The following is a 17,555-nucleotide window of genomic DNA, read 5'->3' on the forward strand; positions in this document are numbered from 1 at the left end:
GGTTCACACTCGGCCCCTGGCGTGATATGCCCCCCAGTGGAGAGGATAGGCAAAATTACTAAGATATCGTACAGCTCCGTCCGGCTTACTTAGATCAAGACTTTACTATAATATGACATTACACGGCTTAATTTATGGAAATGATTTGGGGAATAATGTCTGCTGGAGAATTTAATTCTAATATTTTATTGACCACACAGCCTTAAAATCTGACCGTACACAACATGCTGACGTACGCCATGTTCACACGCGCGCACGATTCCTCAGAATGCGTGAAAAGCACCGATTCCTCTCTATAACATTATACTAAACTTCATCATCGTGATACATTGCGTTCCGAAAACAAAAACGTTCTTCAAAATTTGGAAATTCTTTTGCACTATCGACTAAGAACGCAATTGTCATTAAGACAAATCATTTCTAAATTGAATACATTACAAATTCCACGTTAATGAATGTAATTTGAAATGTGTATGTTGTTCATTTGCTAAACGAGCGTTATTGTTATGTGGTGTTGAAGCAGTGTCGCCAGATCAAGTGTCCCCACTCTACCTTCCCCTTCTACGACGCTATTCACCCACGCTTCAAAATCTGTCGTGCGTGTCCGGTACTGGCAGAGAGAGGGTAACTTTTTCTCAATTCGTGCTCCCTCCCCTCATCTGGCGACACTGTGTTGAAGTATAGGGTTCAATGAAAAGTTCGTTCTGTTGGAGTAGAAATCTGAAATCCATAAACAATAGAGAAAAGATAATATTTTCACGAATTTTAATAAAATTGAATTAATCACAATATCGTTCAAAAGTAAGATTATTATCATCGTTCAACACGAAAAGAATATTTTTCACTCGATTCAATGTGAATTTAAAATGTATGGAAATGTAAAAATAGTAATTGTTTAGTAATAATTGTTCCTTAAAATACTCACGGTAGCAAGGTTGCGTAAGTTTCGTTTGCACCTAGCTGGTGTTGTGTGTGCAACCTACTTACAATTTTAAGATTTGTACAAACTGATATGCAAGGACTTACTTTCTTCGTTAACATTTTTCTCAGCGAGTTGTCTGTTTCCACTAGGAATGGAGAAAGAAACTGAGGATGGGTTACAACATTTGGAGTAGAAATGAAAAGTATACGTGCATCGATCATAGCGAGAAACGAATGTGTATTTAAGTCTGAAATGTTAAACGAAAATGGTTCAGATCGTCATTTTTACATCCTTTGGCATTTTTAATAAGGGGTACGTTGTCATTGAAATTATTGGCAATACAGATATTATATAGATCAGTTTAAAGTGTGTAAATGTTACACTGACATGTAAAAAATAACCACAAAGTAATAAATTGACTACGGATTTTATGCATTTATGGCAAAAATGAGTTGGTGTAATTTAAAACAGTGAAAATTATTATATTTAGCTCCCGGCATCTTACGATTGATGCGCAAAAACTTTTTATTTTGCATAAACATCCGGAGTTCAGTGATATTTGAGAATATCATATAAAATAAATTTTAGATACAACACAAACAAAATCAAACGAGCCTAGCAATTTCCGCAGTAGCTACATTGTGAAAACGGTTTGAACCAAAAATGATTTGCGTCGCCATTTTGTCCCAGAGCGTAGTTGTCGTAAAAAGTGGGGAAAAATCGTGAGATCGAAGCGAATCCTTCTATATTCCATAAATAAGTATCAACTACATTGTATGTTTCGGTACAAAAAATTGTTGTCTTTGCAGCGGGGAAAAGTATTCGTTCACAAAAGTTCCGTGGAAACGAAAGGAAGGAAATTATGCGATAAGAACGGTGGTTTTCCAGCATTCCGTGTCGACCTTCAATCGATTATGCTTCCAGCACATCTACGCTGGTCTCTGCGGAGCTCCCTGCTTCTGTGCCGATAAAATTGTCATCTTGCGCGAGAAACAAAACCGTCAAGAATGCCAGACGACGACGTTTTATGAGATAGTTCGCTACATGCTACTTATTATAGTCGTTCCTTACATAGTTATATCTGTAAATAGCAATTAAATAAATATCCGGAAACTCTCGTGGATCGCATAACACCGTCCGGTCTCCGTTGCGTCGCGACCCCTGTAGCGTCGCGGTCGCTGCGGTTCTCTTAATCTCGCGATTTCTATAACGTCGCAGTTTACACGATCGCCGTTACGTCACGGTCTCCGTATTATCACACTGGTCGCGTTACGTCACCGTTCCCACAGCGTCGCGTTCGCCATGACGTCGGGGTCTTCGTAGCATCGCGATAGTTATAACGATGCGGTCTCCATAGCGTCGCAGTCGCTACAGTTTCCTTAATGTCGAGATTTTTATGACGCCGCAGTTTCTGTGGCGTCTCCATAGCGTCGCCATAAAGTCGAGGTCCCCGTAGCGGCGCGACGGACATTGCGGTCTCCGTAACGTCGCGCACAACGAGACGTTCCGGTCTTTTATCTCAGTTTTCCTTCCTTTCTCTTTACTATACTTATTCGTTAGCATGTAAATGTTAATGTGTTTCGGTGTCGAGTCTCTTCGTATGTGATATATATATATATATTTAATATTTATATATATTTGCGATGTCTGTTGTTTACTTTCGTTCTTTGGTGTTAGCTCGTACCGTGTTCGTCGTTGCTTTTTCGTTTTTCATTTTCTTTGTTTTCTTGCGAAGAATGGATCCCTTATTGTGAAACAGTTTCGTTTGACCTTTGGTTTTGCTTTAGAAGAATGATCACTGGTGCTATACGAGAAACAAATCGGCTTTTCGTGCGGGTCGTGTCGACCGTCTGCGTTTTTCTTCTACGGGCAACGGACACCAACGACGTTTATGTTTTCATTGATTTGGCGTACTTATGTATGCTTGCTAGTCGGCCTTACTACAGTAGTGCTTCGAAAGATGTACAAGGTTGGGGATTTGTTGAGAGACAATTTTATTTATCAATATTTTGAAAGGTATATCTACAAAGTCAAATTAGTCACCGAAAACCGAATATGATTAAATGATAATACATATATTGTTCAACTAATATTCTTTAATATTTAAATTCTATTATTAATTCGATTAATTAGTGAACCACGACTAACAACAGAAGAACCCCAAGTGTCCGACTTCGATTTTGATGATCTGTTGTGAGACGATGGTATATGGATCCCTAATGATGTCTGCAAAATATTGGGTGTAGTTACTCAGTAGTTTTAAAGATATAAACAATTAAACTTTCATACCTTGTTGATACTCCATGATTTGCACCTCAAGTTTTCGAAGTTCAATTGTTTATATTTTTAAAACTATTGAGTAACTACACCTACTATTTTGCATACATAGTTAGGGATCTATATACTATCATCTCACAAAAAATTATCAAAATCGAAGTCGGACACTTGGAGTCCTTCCCTTGTAAGATCAAATCGCGGTAATTACTAGACTTGTGTCCCCACTCTATCTTCCCCTTCCACGACGCTATCCCCCACGCTTCTGTCGCGGTCCTGTCACGTGACGTGATGCATGTGTCCGATACTGGAAGATAGGGTAACATTTTCCCCTGATCTGTGGATTTGAATGGCATCTTTCGAAGCACTAACTGTTTCCTAGAATCTCCCTTTTCCGCTAAGATTGCAATTTTTTCTTGAAAACGCTGCTGATTGTGGTCTATCTTCGTTTTTATTCGCTCTTAAACAAAATATACAATTGTTTGGTAATACTTAACACTTTCATTGGTAATACCTCTATGCCACGTTACAATCGCTATCCCTCCAGCACAGCGTAGCAATTTCATCGAAACAATGAGCGTGTTAAGTGAAAAGATTCAGATCTGGTAGAATTTCGAAATGAAAAGATCGATTGGAGTCCATAAACTCAGGTTTACCATTGCTTCTTTTCGTACATCTACCAACCATTTTATTTCTTGGTGCTTAATTACCTCGTCGAAATCATCTGACGTCTCGGTAAGTCTACGTCCCGAAAATCGCTGTTCTACTTTCCGTTCGAGTGTTCGATACATTAAAATCGTTTTCTAGGAACATCTCTCTGCCTCGAGTAAAATCTTCCGTCACGTAGACGCACGCGAACGTTCGCACCGAGTTCTGAAGTTACTGTACACTCGGATTGCTCGTTCGAAAAATTCGCAGTGAAATTTTCTTTATTCCTTGAAAATATTGATAAATCTCACTGTATCCACTTAAATAAAATTATGACTCGTAACAAATGACAAATGCCACGAATTTTTTTCGAACGAGTTCATATTGTGTTAATAGCCCCGCGTTTCCGGGGACAGTTTAAAGTAACTTGAACGTCTCTCCGCGAACCCGAGTCTCTAAGATAATTAATCGGTACTCGTTATTAATCGCAGTGGTGTGTTTGTGATACATGCAAACGCGGGTCCTTCGAACGTAAACTCCCCTCGTACAATTAAATACGTTGTGTCGATAATAATTTAGGTGCGTGTGTCAATCAACTTCGCCGCGAAACGGATAGAAATATTATCAACCTTCCATAGTTCTAGTCAATATTATATTTATATGCGCATCTAAATTCAGTAACTGATCTCAAATGTAACAATACTTCGATATAAGGATGCATCGGCGTGCTGTCCGATGGCGAATTTCAAAGAACGGAAATCTAATCGAGCAAATCAGCGTTCTCGGTATTTTACATGCGAGTTACATCTATTATTCTTTCCAGAGAGATTATGAGAGTGCTCATGCCCGTCACCGCTTCTGTCAGCATAGATAGAGACAGAGCACGTCCACTTCTGGAATGAAATACTGGCTATATACTGACAAAAGTGGTAGCAGAAAAGACTCTGGGCGTGAGGACTCCCGTTTTCTCTCTATCCTTTTCAACTTATAAATTCAGTATTTGATCAAATGCAACAATAATCAGACAAGAATGCGAGATCGCCGGTAACAACGTGCGAATTTTAAACCGAAATCTTATTGTTACGAATTATAGATCCGGCAACTGATGAAGTGTAACAATAATTAAGAATGCGATGCGCTTGGTCGGTGACGACGGGTGCGATTTTCAAACACAATTTTCAAGCTCACATTCTCACAAATTGTGAATTTGGTAGTTGATCAAATATAACTATAATTCGATAAGAATGCTCTATGCGAAGCCTTTCAACAAATTATAAATTCAGTAACTGATCAAATGTAACAACAATTCGAAAAAATACGAATGTAAGCTTACAGACTGCGGATCTATATGCAAAATATAAACATTCTCCAATTGTCAATCGTGTCGAATAGCTGCATAAACCACGGGGAATGTGGTCTAATATTTTCACTGTTTTGTAGTTTGTCATAAATGCATAAAATCCGCAGCACAACTGTTATGGATTCTAAGCTCAGTAACTGATCAAATGTAACAATAATTTGACAAGAATACAACGATGAGCGTGATATCAATCTCGTATTCTTACGAATTATAAAGTAATTGATCAAATACACTGATATAATTCGACAGGAATGTGAAGTGCTCCGTCGGTAACGATGGCTAACTCGAAATAATTTTGCAAGCGGGTTTCTCTTATTTTCACGAGATAAGAATACAAAGTGTCGCGTTCAATGGCGGTTTCCAAACGGAATCGAATTGAGTGATCATCATCAACGGTACTCAGAGTCGTCAGATTGAGACTTGTGTCCCCACTCTACCGTTCCCCCACACTTTCGCCCGGTCACGTGACGCGTTCCGTCACAATGTCGCGTGACTAAACCGGTAGAGAAGGGGTAAATTCCTCCGATCTGGCGACTCCGACGATACTTTACAAGCAGATTACGATCTTATTGTTACAATCAGACATACCGACGAGGACACTATCACTTCTCTCCGACATCCAAGTCTCGTTCTAACTCCGTGTTGTGAAATTTCCTCTCCGCGAATCGCAGTCGCACGCTCGACCTCCTTCGACAGCGATCGAGAACCACGCGCGGTTCTCAATCAAACAAAGAGTCCGCGTTTCCTTCTCTATTTAAACATAAATTACATATTTACAAATCGCGAAGCGGCCTTCAATAGCACCCGAAGACGACGCTGCGATCGCTCGGCCCGTTCCTCCGTCATCGGTTCTTCAACAATTCATTCGCCCATACTCGAACAGGACTTAGTCTCGTCGACGATTGTTTCGACGATTCCACTTCATCTTTGAAAACCGGACGGGCAATCGCAACGGCGTGTAAGCTTGGTCATTGGTTTGCGACCTTTCCAGGATCGTCTCGTGCATACTTATGCAAAAATCGTTCTAAAAGTCATTCAGCAATTTCCTCGTGTCGATCCGAGAATTAGCGTTCTCGCTGAACATAGTATGCCAGCTATGCAAACAGAATCTCTCAACGTGTCCTTGTCTATTTCTCTCTCTTTCTCGCTCTCTTTGCCTCTCTCTCTCTCTCTCGCGCGGATTTTTCTAGTCGCGGAACATTGATTATACAGTGACACTTTCGCATAATGAAGGGTACAGACACAGTTTGCGAGCGAGTCGCTCGGCTCTAGACGATTTCACGATTAATTCACATCGATCCTGCTAAAAACGATCGACTCCGGAGTCGCACAGACGCCTCTGGAGAGCGTCAGCCCCATTCGGAGTCGAGGAAAAATTGACTCGGCCAAACGAAATCAACTCTCAGTCTCGGATGCGCGATCCGTCTGTGAAAGACGTTTCTACTTGATCATTTGCGACGTCCGCGCTGACAATGAGGATCACTGACCGCGTACATCTATGTATCCAGGCCTGGGCAACAACCAGCTCGCGAGCCGCAGCAACAACTCCTTTCCCTACTCCTGGGTCCTCCCCACCAAACTCCTACGGAGTGTAGGAGTCGTGAAGCGACAGTCATTGATACCAGAATCGTGGTACGGTGGTACTAAATCCCCCACTATGACCTACTGCTGCCCCTACTTTCCTTTTCCAACGCGCACGCGCGCTACACGCTCCAGCGTGATGCCATCACTGAGTAGAGGCAGTGATCACTGATGCCAAGGCTGTGGTACTGTGGTACTAAACCATACCCCCACCATAGCCTACTATTGCCCCTACGTTGTTTTCCAACGCGCCCGCGCGCTACACTCACCAGCGTATCACTCTCCTGTATCCGTAGAGGTACGCTGGTGAGTGGTGAGTGTAGCGCGCGGGCGCGTTGGAAAACAACGGAGGGGCAATAGTAGGCTATGGTGGGGGTATGGTTTAGTACCACAGTACCACAGCCTTGGCATCAGTGGCAGTGATGCCAGAGCCGTGGTACTGTGGTACTAAACCATACCCCCACCATAGCCTACTATCGCCCCTACGTTCCTTTTGTAGAGGTACGCTGGTGAGTGTAGCGCGTGGGCGCGTTGGAAAACAACGGAGGGGCAATAGTAGGCTATGGTGGGGGTATGGTTTAGTACCACAGTACCACAGCTCTGGCATCACTGACGCTGGTGCGTGTAGCGCGCGAGCGCGTTGGAAAAGGAAAGTAGGTGCAACAGTAGATCATAGTGGGGGTATGGTTTAGTACCACGGTACCACGATTCTGGCATCACTGGCGACAGCGTGCCAGAAAGTGTCCGGGCCTGATCTGTTCAATCGCTAGGCATCGGACTTGACGACGGAAACGTAACAGACCTCTATTCTATTGTATTTGTTGCTAATTCATAGAATTATACTTCCCCCGGTGAAACATGACAAACTCATTCGACTCGCGCGTAGGTACGTATCGTTTAAAATTGTTTCGATGGTGGATGCTTCTTCGACGATCTAACATGAGAAAAACCGAAAATCCTGTTCTGGACTCGCGACACGGATGCCAAATCAACTTCCCGTCGAGAAAACAATGATCCTTGGGGAACACACGGACCCCGTGTGCTCGCCCCAGCGATGTCCGATAAAATCGACAGATACTCGATTGTTTAATAGTTAACTGCTTCGTCCTCCCTCTCGCGTTGCCATCTGGTCGGAAATCTTAATTACTATATTTATATCGTAAAGCATTTTGTATGCGTTTCACTCGCGATCGGCTGCCTCTGCGTTTCGTCGAGATGCTTTTCTTTCTCTTTCGAATTTCTTGATCTCAGCATAGCTTCCATTGATCATTGACGTTTCACTATTCCTCGAGCGAATCACGCGTGTCTTGACACTTGAAGCAGCGCGTTTCAAATTATTTTTGAAGCGGTGACTTTGTTTTTAGACATTTTCTATTCAATGACGGCGTCGACGACGTCATCTTTCATGTGCCGATTTTGAATCCACCGATTTCTTTTAATTGCATTATGAATAAAATTATGCGACAATTTTTGTCACATGTCTTTTAATGCATTTAGGAAAATAAATATGTAAGAGAACGTCTTATTACGATCAAAAATAGAACTTTCGATTTGCGGTTGGAGGTTATAAATCACATTTTGTTTAAAAAATGTATTTTTCAATTACAAATGATTCAACACTAACAGAACAAATAAACATACAGTCGTATTTCCCTCCCACAAGATGACCGTCAGCATTGAGAATCACTGCGACCGCGCCTTGGGAAACCATTTTATTCGTATTTTAAAAACCGGACGTGATTTGTAACTCTCACGAATGGCACCTATGGTTAATAGGTTCGCTCTATCACACGAAGTAATCCGATTTTCTCTTACACGTTTAGTTCCGCAAATAATTCGATTAAAATATCCGGCAGAAATGGCCGCGTTTCAGGATGTTCTTCCAAATTGGCAGATCCATAATCGGCGCACGATAATCTTATGGAAACGTCTGTTCAAAGTTCCAAGTTGAATGCTTTGTGCCTAGCGAAAATAATAAAAGATTGCGTCCGGTGTACGCTTGTTGTTTGCAAAATGAAAATCGCTGGTTCGAAACGTGACACGTCTCATGGTTGTGCATTCGCAGTTGCATCGATCGCGGGTGGACGTGCCGCCACTCGCTTCAAGCCTAATATACATCGAGTATTAGGTTTACAAAACAGATACCCTACTTCATCGTAGGGTTTCGGGGGGTTGGATCGGTGGTTTCATAATGGAGAAGGATGTGGGGCTTTCGGATAGTTGGAGATGGGATTCCAGGAAAATCGATGGGGCTGGGAGATACTAACTACTCCCTTAATTTGTGCCAATCAGCGATCTGCCTTTGCGGCGAGCTGCAAACCTCCCTCCAATGGTTCAGAGCTGAATCTTGACAGTCCGGCCCGCCGAATTCGAGTCGTCCGATCACCTGAAACATCCCCAATCACGTTCTTCAATGTATCTCTTCCGTTGTAAAAGCTCATTTACCTCGATAACCTACGGTCAATTTATGTTTGAAATTGTTTATGTTTTTGTGGAGAAATGGAAAAACAGTTTACGGAACTTTTGCCAACATATTGCTCGAATTTTTCTGATTGAAACGAGTCCAAACTTATGTAGTCAACCAAAATGTATACATAGATTATTTAAAACTTTTCTGTGTTTAACGTGTTTGCACAAATTCTCATTATAAGACAATAAATTAGTATATTCACGAATAATGAATGGACATTCAGAGAAATTTTGTAATATTTTTTAGAGGAACATTAACAAATTGTTGAAAGAAATACAGTAAATGGGTATGTAGTTTATGCTGCATGAAATGCTTTAACATACCTCGTTCTTTGTAACACGATCCCAGTCGAGCAGCATGAATTCAAGGCTAACATTTTTGAGTCCGTCCGCGCCGTTTGGAATGTCGAAAACGAAGGATTCGTTGAATACCGGGCTGAGGGTGCGTCTTTTCACGCACGTCTTCTTCTTGGCGATGCGTTGATTGTTGTACAGAAGATAGATTTTTACGTACGGGTCCGCCAAGCCGGTCACGTCCATCTTTGGCAAATTCTGCGCCTTCAGCACGACAACCGTTAGTCGGCTGTTGATCGGTTGCCAGCAAAGAGACACTAGCAGCTCTCCTCTGCCTTGTGATTGAATCTGTAACACGTGTATCAGTGATAATTCCATGAAATTGAGGGGAAAAGTTACCCCCTCTCTGCCAGTACCGGGTTAGTCATGCGTTAGGAAGCGGGGGGACTGGCGTTGTAGAAGGGGAAGGTAAAGTGGTGACACATTATCGAAATAAATTATTTTACAAATAGTTGTGAAGATAATCTATTACCCTATTTGATTACACGTTATTTGAAATAATCACAGTTTACTTGAACAGCCATCTAAGTATTTAATAATTATATCATTAGTTGAATTTCAAATTCATCAAATCCATTTTCCATACCAATATGAAAAGTGAAAATTATTTTTTCACTTAACACAAAAATTATTTTTGTCTCACCCTAATACATTTTATTGGAAAATTCTGTGTATTTCTAATAAATCGCGAATGTTGTAATTCGTCCCGACTTCTGACGATTTGTCACATTGCTCCTAGTATTTTCGGCGTGCCTGGATGATTAAATATTAGTGGACTCTTTTTTTAGACGCTTTCCGAATCAATAGCGTGCTCCCATTCGTCGTTTTTCCTCACCTTCAGGCTTCTGGGGCAAATTTTTCGACACAATGATATCTCCTGGTTATCAGCGTTCTCCAAACCGGACACCGACGAAAGTGCACACGTCAATTCGCCGATAATATCGTCTCGGGAGTATCTATCGAAGCTGAGCACTATGAAGTGCAGGCTGATTTTCTGTGAACCGTAATGAAGAAACTTGTTTAGTCACAAATAAAAGCTGATCAAGAAAAATTTCTTTTTGCATATAAAAGTAAAAGATAACACTGTAAATAATTATAACATTTACGGACCTCTCCCTTTTGCATAGATTTTAAACGGCCCAAATATTTAGAACCCTCGCACGATAAGCTACAGTATTATCTCCGTAACTGTCAAAACTTTATCCCTACCATTTTCTATTTTTTTTTTCATGAAACTTACAATATCGCATTCGTCTCGTTTTGCTGATTAAAATGAAACCAAACACGGTATAGTTACGATCATAATTACTTGTGTAACAAGCGAAATTAAGAATTCGTGTACCTCTACCGTAAATGTGCGAAGCTACGATCGCTTGTTACACGATAATTATGATCGTAACTATATCGTGTTTGGTGTCATTTTAATCAGAAAGACAGGACTAATACGATGGTAAAAGTTTCATTGACAACAAACCAAAAAGAAGGAATTTTGATTTTTGAATTTAAAAGGCTGGCACTTTGATGTTTGCCGAATGCCCAAACCTCAATCTTTCTGTCTTTTTTCTACGTTCAGCGCTACTAGAACATCGGCAGACCCGAAGATGCTACAGTTACAGAGATATTACTGTACTAATCTCTATCATATTAATGATTGCACGTACCTGCAGCTGATCCTTCGATATTCCGAAGAAGGTGAAGTCTTCGTCATAAACCGGGTCTCTGGTATTTCTGAGGACCCTCGTCTTCACCTGGTGCTGCTTATCAGGCAACAGCTTCAATTTGACATAAGGGTCGCTGGTGGTCGCATTCTGCTCCCTTGCGGGCAACCCTTTGCAATTGACGACGGTCACGCGAAGCGCGTTCTGCTCGCTGATGTACCGCAGCTTGAACATCAGCTGTCCCAGATTGTCCTTGTTATTCTTCGTCGTGTGGTTCTTGTCGCGGTCCGTCTTCTCATTGTTCTCGATCTCCGCCTTGTCGCGCTCATTTTCGATGCTTAGGGTCACTTCACCCGAAGGTGTTTGGGGTGGCGTACCTATGGTCAAACGCAATCATCTAAACCATTTTCATCTGTTGCTTCATCGATACACCCGTTACCAATTCTGATAGACCTTCTCTTCATCATCCCCAAAAAAAAAAAAAAAAATGGCGTAACTGTTTTATTCAAGGTTTTCATAATTTGCACGTGATGAAGTGGCATATACAATACTTCAATTATAAAATACAACTTGTCACTATGAAAAATGGATATACAAAGTCTTATTCCTGTACAGAAATAATAAAATATCGGCGCGACAAAATGGTGGCAGGTATATTAAGAATTTGTTGAAAATTCTCGTAAAAATATTTCTAATTAAATAACTAAAGCAGTTTCGAGAGTAATTTAAGAATGTTTCGACTGTAAATTAATAGAATATTAATATATAATCGGCTTTCGATAGGTAAAGTGATAAATGCAGCACCATTGTTGGTACACCCGGTAGAGGAACTCTAATTCTTACCCTGGGGCGTTCTGGGCTGCGAGTAGGGGTTCGAGGCTTGGGAGCCAGTGGGGCTCGGCGTCTGCCCTCCGGAGCCAGGAGGACTCTTTGAAGGCTCCGTGGGGCTCGGACTCTTCTTTAAGTAGTGGCTGGTGCTGCCAGGACTCTTGACCGCCCTCGGTTTTCTATGTGGTGGTCTGAACGCCAGGGACTTGTCGGAGTTGAGCTTGGTGTGCTCGCGACGCCGCCGACAAAGCCACCAGGTCACCGCGACGGCGCAAAGTAGAAAAACGGCGCCGATGCATAGCGCGACTACCGTTGTCGTCGACACTAGAATTACATGGGTTTCTGTTTAGTTTCACTTAGTGTTTAGGCGTCGATTCATCTTAAATATGCAACTATTAGGCTGACCTGTCCAATGAATGGACAATCAAGCATGTCTGTGTTGAAATTATTATCTGGAAATTGTTATTTAATTTGCTGAATAACATTTCCATGAGGAGACTGTGTAATCGTTAAGTTCTTACATTCCAGAACACAATTCGAACAATATTTCATATTATTTAATTTCAACGTGAAGAGGGCATCATAAATGTTAGTTGTTCGTTTAATGCGAATTATGTTCGTTCACTGGACAGGTCACCCCAGTCGACTTATTCACGCTTGCTACTCCGTGAACAAGCTGGCAACCAAAAGCATAAGACACCCCAAGAATTACTGGAATCAGTGCTTCATGTTGTGCAGGGTGACTCACCCTGGCTGAGTCATGGGACCTTGGATAACTTGCTATCGTTCTTATAATCGAACTTTTGTTAGTCAACAATTAAAACTATTTTATCCGATTAAGAAATGGAGCACACGAAATGCGAAAGTTGTACTTACAATATGCGACTTATTAATAGAGAATTTTATGTATTTATGTGAAAAATGAGTAAAATACTTTTATATTATTTTCAGCCTGTTGAACATACTAAGAGAGAAAATAAATGTCTACGTCACTCCGGTTTGTTGCGATACAGTTGGAGAATTTTTATTTGGCACAAAGATCCGCTGGCTAGTTATAACTAATAATTATTAGTTTTTTATGTTATGATACAAAACCTCAAGGTCACCCCATTTATCTCGACAAAATAGTGAAAGATAGATAATTATCGCTTTGTACATATACGTAACTCGATATCAAACAAGTTCAAACATCTTTTGTATATATGCGACAAGTAATTTACGAGCAACTTCACTGATACGGTTACGTGACCCACCCTGCATTTAATTAATCAGCATCGTATGCGACGCAGAACCATTTAATTGTAATCAACACCTACACAAGTTGAACACATAATACGTTTTCAATTTAAACGGAAATAATGGAATTTAAATACTACCATATTATTTTTGAGTTATTGTGATGCTACAGATATTATACAATAGAAGCCAATATAAGGAAGGTGTATAAAAATAATTTTTAATATAATACAAAATTGATTTATTTATTGCAGTAATATATCAAATATCATAGTTCCTGAACGTGTTCTTAAACAACAGAATTGTTAATACAAATTCAACTCGAGAAATTGTTAAATCAATTCTTATAAAAATGAATTTAATAATGAATTTAAAATTCATCTTAAATAAAAAAATGACAGAAATTAAATTTTAAAAGTGATGGGTGTGTATATAAAGGGACACGAGATTCGCTAACTCTCTTTGGTAATAAGAAACCTTTGTTTCCTGAGGATTAATAGCAAATGATAGCAAATCGATCTACTCTCAACGGACTTGGAGTAAGATTACACAATGTGACACTGTCAAGTGGAAGTTCATCTTAAAGTAGGTAATACGACGCTCTCCATGTCAGTGTAGGATTTTAGAAACGATCTATAACAATAATAAAGACCTATCTTCTAGTAACTATGCTATATTTAATCATTTTTGGTATAAATACCTAACGCATAGGGCAAACTATCTTATTATTCGAAAATGACGAAATACGGATGAGAAATTATTACATAAATCTATAGATTCTCTATAGTTTAGTGATTCATTATTTATTAATTAATTTTAGTATTTCATTATCGTACCCCCCCCCCCTAAATCAAGTTTCATTTTCCAAATTTATTTTAGCGCATTTAGTAATCAACAATCGTTGGATTGATATTCTCAATAATATTCGATTCAACAACCGTCCTTCTATTTAGCCCTCCCCGTTGTTATTGTCAGTTCATATTCATTCAATAATTATTCAATGCTTGCGGAGGAAGTTATTTATGACTCGATCCAGTATTTTATCGCGAAGGTATTCAGTCAACTGAGGCATTGATTGGTTTTGTTACTTCATCACAGTTGAATACATTTGATGAACATTTTATTTCAGACTGATTTGAAATTGATCGTTTCTATCAAATATATATATTTTCATTGAATACAAATATTATTTTTGTGATAGCTTCATTATTTCTGTTAAAAATTTTAGTTGAACAATAATGCGAAATAAAAATTGTCTGCATAAATGTCATTGTTTCTTTAATGATTTTAATCTGCTGGAACGAATAAATCTTTTAATTTGTTGAATGTTTTAAATTGCACTCACTCGTTTTTGTCATAAATGCATTAATTATTCTTGTCATAAATGAACGAATGTGGTATATCTATTGATTTTTTAAATTAACATAGTGTATTCCGAAACTCGGTTGCAGGCACAGCATGTTGACTTCTATTTGAATATTGCATATCTTTCAGTCGTCTATGTTTTTCAATATTTCGAGCACACCTCTCCAGCTTCCTTTTCATGCTCTCTGCGAATTGCGATCAGCTCGAATAAATACGAAAGGGTTTACTCGCATTAGGACTTTCGAATATTGGAGAATCATTTTCTGGTTTGACATTTTGCATGCAATAATAACGACTACAATTTGTAACACTAACTAACAGGTACAATGTTCCAATAACAATATACATCAATTATTAAGGAGAGAAAATCATCTTCTTCCCTATTGAATATTTTCTGACAGCCATAAAAACATATTCTCGAACTACTCCAGCTGAATTCGAAAGTTCAGAGATCTCCCCACATGCATTATGTAGCATATCTCATTATTTATGATTCGGAAACGGTGCTTGAAACTTTAAACGCGTTCTTCTCGAAATAGCTTTTTCGATCTGGCGAACGTGACATGTCAAGAACCAATCAACCGAATGAAACTTGACAGGCGTATTCAGTGTGTCTGCCACCGTAAAATTTGGAATTCAGTCAATTTTTTATTGATTGTATTATCTTGATTAAATTAAATTTAATATCTTATTAGTTTACGCGTGATACTTACATATCTATTTGAATTAAGAAAACGTCATGCATTTTTTTTGTGACGAACCTTTACTGTAGTAAAGATCGTGTTCGCCATTATTAAACTTTTTATATAACTTTGCAAAGAATAGATGTTACTACTTTATAAAAATTTGTGTACGTAATGCTAGATAATAAGTGTACCAAGTTGTGGAATTATAATAATTAACCCCTTACACTACGATTTATTTTATTTTTAATGTTCTAGAAGAAAATTATTGCCTATGTTTATTGTACGCCTGTATATTCTTCTAAGGCTGTACACAGGCAACAACAAGATAGAATTTTATTCCTTAATGAAACTTAATAACGTAAATACTCGTTGAATTCTACAGTGCAAGGGTTTTTTTACAATCTTTTTTGTAACATATTTTTAACAATCAGAGTTGAGACTCAACTTAATCGCAATGGCTTCCTGCTGGTGTCGATTGTTATGGAACAACCATTATGTATATATATACATATATATATATTTATTTATTTACGCCCTAACAATAAATAAACAAGTCTTTTATTTTTGAGAAGCTAAACAGGTAGATTGCACATATTTGGTTAATAAAATTGGAAAAAATTTACAAAAAGTCGATTCAATGTGACTCTTATCAAAACAGGATTACACGAACAACCTAAGTCAATAGCACTGCCCTATCTCTATTGCCTATTGATACCGCATTGAATCCCTATAATCTCCACCATAATTAACATAATATCGTAAAGTATCAACTAACCAATTACAAAAGAAGGAAATACGATTATTGGTTTTCATAAAAATAGGATTGCACAAACGGGCAAACCCACATAATTGTCCCATCATCTACCGACGCTACCATATTTAGCACTTCCTGCCACGAGTAACACATAGGCCAAGCTGTCAACGAATAAAAACCAAACAAGCTCCTGAAAAAGGAGAAAACAGACACTGTAAAACCTACCCCAAATCGACAGAAGCTAAAAACCACATGGTCATCAGTCCCGATGCACAGAAGAGAAGCAGCCATGATTCACATACCCTAAGGTTGACTCATCCGCTAGAGTCCCTATCAAACAATGCCTACGAAAACTACACATCAACAATCTTATCAGAGACTTCATCAGAGACTTCATCGGAGACTTCATCAGAGAAGAAGAATAAGCCAACAATTTAATATAAAACTCAATCGAAATGATGATACTAAAAATCTGCCACCCCTAACAGCTGTGAACAGACATATCGCAAAGAGTCCACCAATTTGCTCTATCAAATTAACGCATTCTCCAGCGAGATTGAATCTTTCGTTGGTGAAACGATTCGAAAACGATTGCATTGTGGGACCAGGAGAGGAAAGAAAGCCTCCGGGAGTCGTCTAGGGGATGTGTTCCCGAATTAGGCTGGCAGGTCAGGCTTAATCGGGAAGTCCACTCACCGGAATCGACAGGTTGAATAAGAGGTCCATCCTCTGTCACACCTCCGACCATGTTCGGCCACGTTTTTCCTTGTATTCGAACGTTTTTAGTCGCGTAAGTCACTCGGCCACGGCGCACTGAACGAATATTTACGGTGTGCGGACCGTTCGTGGTATTCTGAGGCGACCATCGGGCGAAATGCTCGATCAATAGTAACGGGCCGAGCTTGCGCGGAATATGCTCCGCTCGTGTCGAGGAACGAGCCGACGACCACGGAGACGACGACGACGGCGACACCGAGAACAATCCTCTTCTCGGAGGCCGCGTGGACGAGAGGATAGCTCTACCCACAACTAATAGGGATCTCAGGACAGGTGACGATGCACTTCAGCTCTTAGGTGCATCCACCAATCGACGCGATATCGACTCCTGCTTTCGGATGCCGGACACAACCCTGCTGGCTGCCGTGCCAAAACCTTCGACACCGCAAATAATTGAAGAGCTGGGTGGACATTCTAAGTGACGTTTTTGAGAAAATTGAGACTTCCGGGTGGCGAAACATGCCATGGGTGTAGCCGGATAAGGAGGTCAAAAGTGCCCCTGTTCGAGAGCTTATCCAAAGAAAATACTCCATGCCAAATTTCAACCCTGTATGTCGACATGGGGGTAGTATTGCGATCACGAAGAAAATCAGGTTTTTCTCTTATTCTCTCCAATTGAAAATTCGGAAAAAAATCAAGCATG

General features: G+C 39.9%; 2 protein-coding genes across 2 annotated transcripts in view; one reads left to right on the forward strand and one right to left on the reverse strand.

Moving 5' to 3' along the window:
• Positions 1 to 17,555, forward strand: part of LOC143218210 (arrestin domain-containing protein 17) — a 34,772-nt gene that overhangs the window by 6,774 nt on the left and 10,443 nt on the right. The window lies entirely within an intron of this gene.
• On the reverse strand, positions 171 to 17,000 carry Syt4 (Synaptotagmin 4). The gene is made up of 6 exons (XM_076443265.1): positions 16,832 to 17,000; positions 12,110 to 12,418; positions 11,270 to 11,643; positions 10,444 to 10,602; positions 9,579 to 9,896; positions 171 to 9,171 (listed from the first exon to the last, which is right to left on the reverse strand). The coding sequence occupies exons 1-6, from the start codon at positions 16,881 to 16,883 to the stop codon at positions 9,052 to 9,054; spliced, it is 1,332 nt and encodes a 443-aa protein (XP_076299380.1). The 5' UTR covers positions 16,884 to 17,000; the 3' UTR covers positions 171 to 9,051.

The sequence above is a fragment of the Lasioglossum baleicum genome, chromosome 18 (assembly GCF_051020765.1).
Source record: "Lasioglossum baleicum chromosome 18, iyLasBale1, whole genome shotgun sequence".
NCBI classification, from domain to species: domain Eukaryota; kingdom Metazoa; phylum Arthropoda; class Insecta; order Hymenoptera; family Halictidae; genus Lasioglossum; species Lasioglossum baleicum.

Excerpts from the sequence above, each read along its gene's own strand:
- Syt4 (XM_076443265.1), bottom strand. The coding sequence starts at position 16,883 with ATGGTCGGAGGTGTGACAGAGGATGGACCTCTTATTCAACCTGTCGAT. Across the intron at positions 12,419-16,831 it reads TATTCAACCTGTCGATTCCG|TGTCGACGACAACGGTAGTC; the intron begins GTGAGTGGACTT and ends ATGTAATTCTAG. Across the intron at positions 9,897-10,443 it reads TTTGCCCCAGAAGCCTGAAG|ATTCAATCACAAGGCAGAGG; the intron begins GTGAGGAAAAAC and ends CACGTGTTACAG.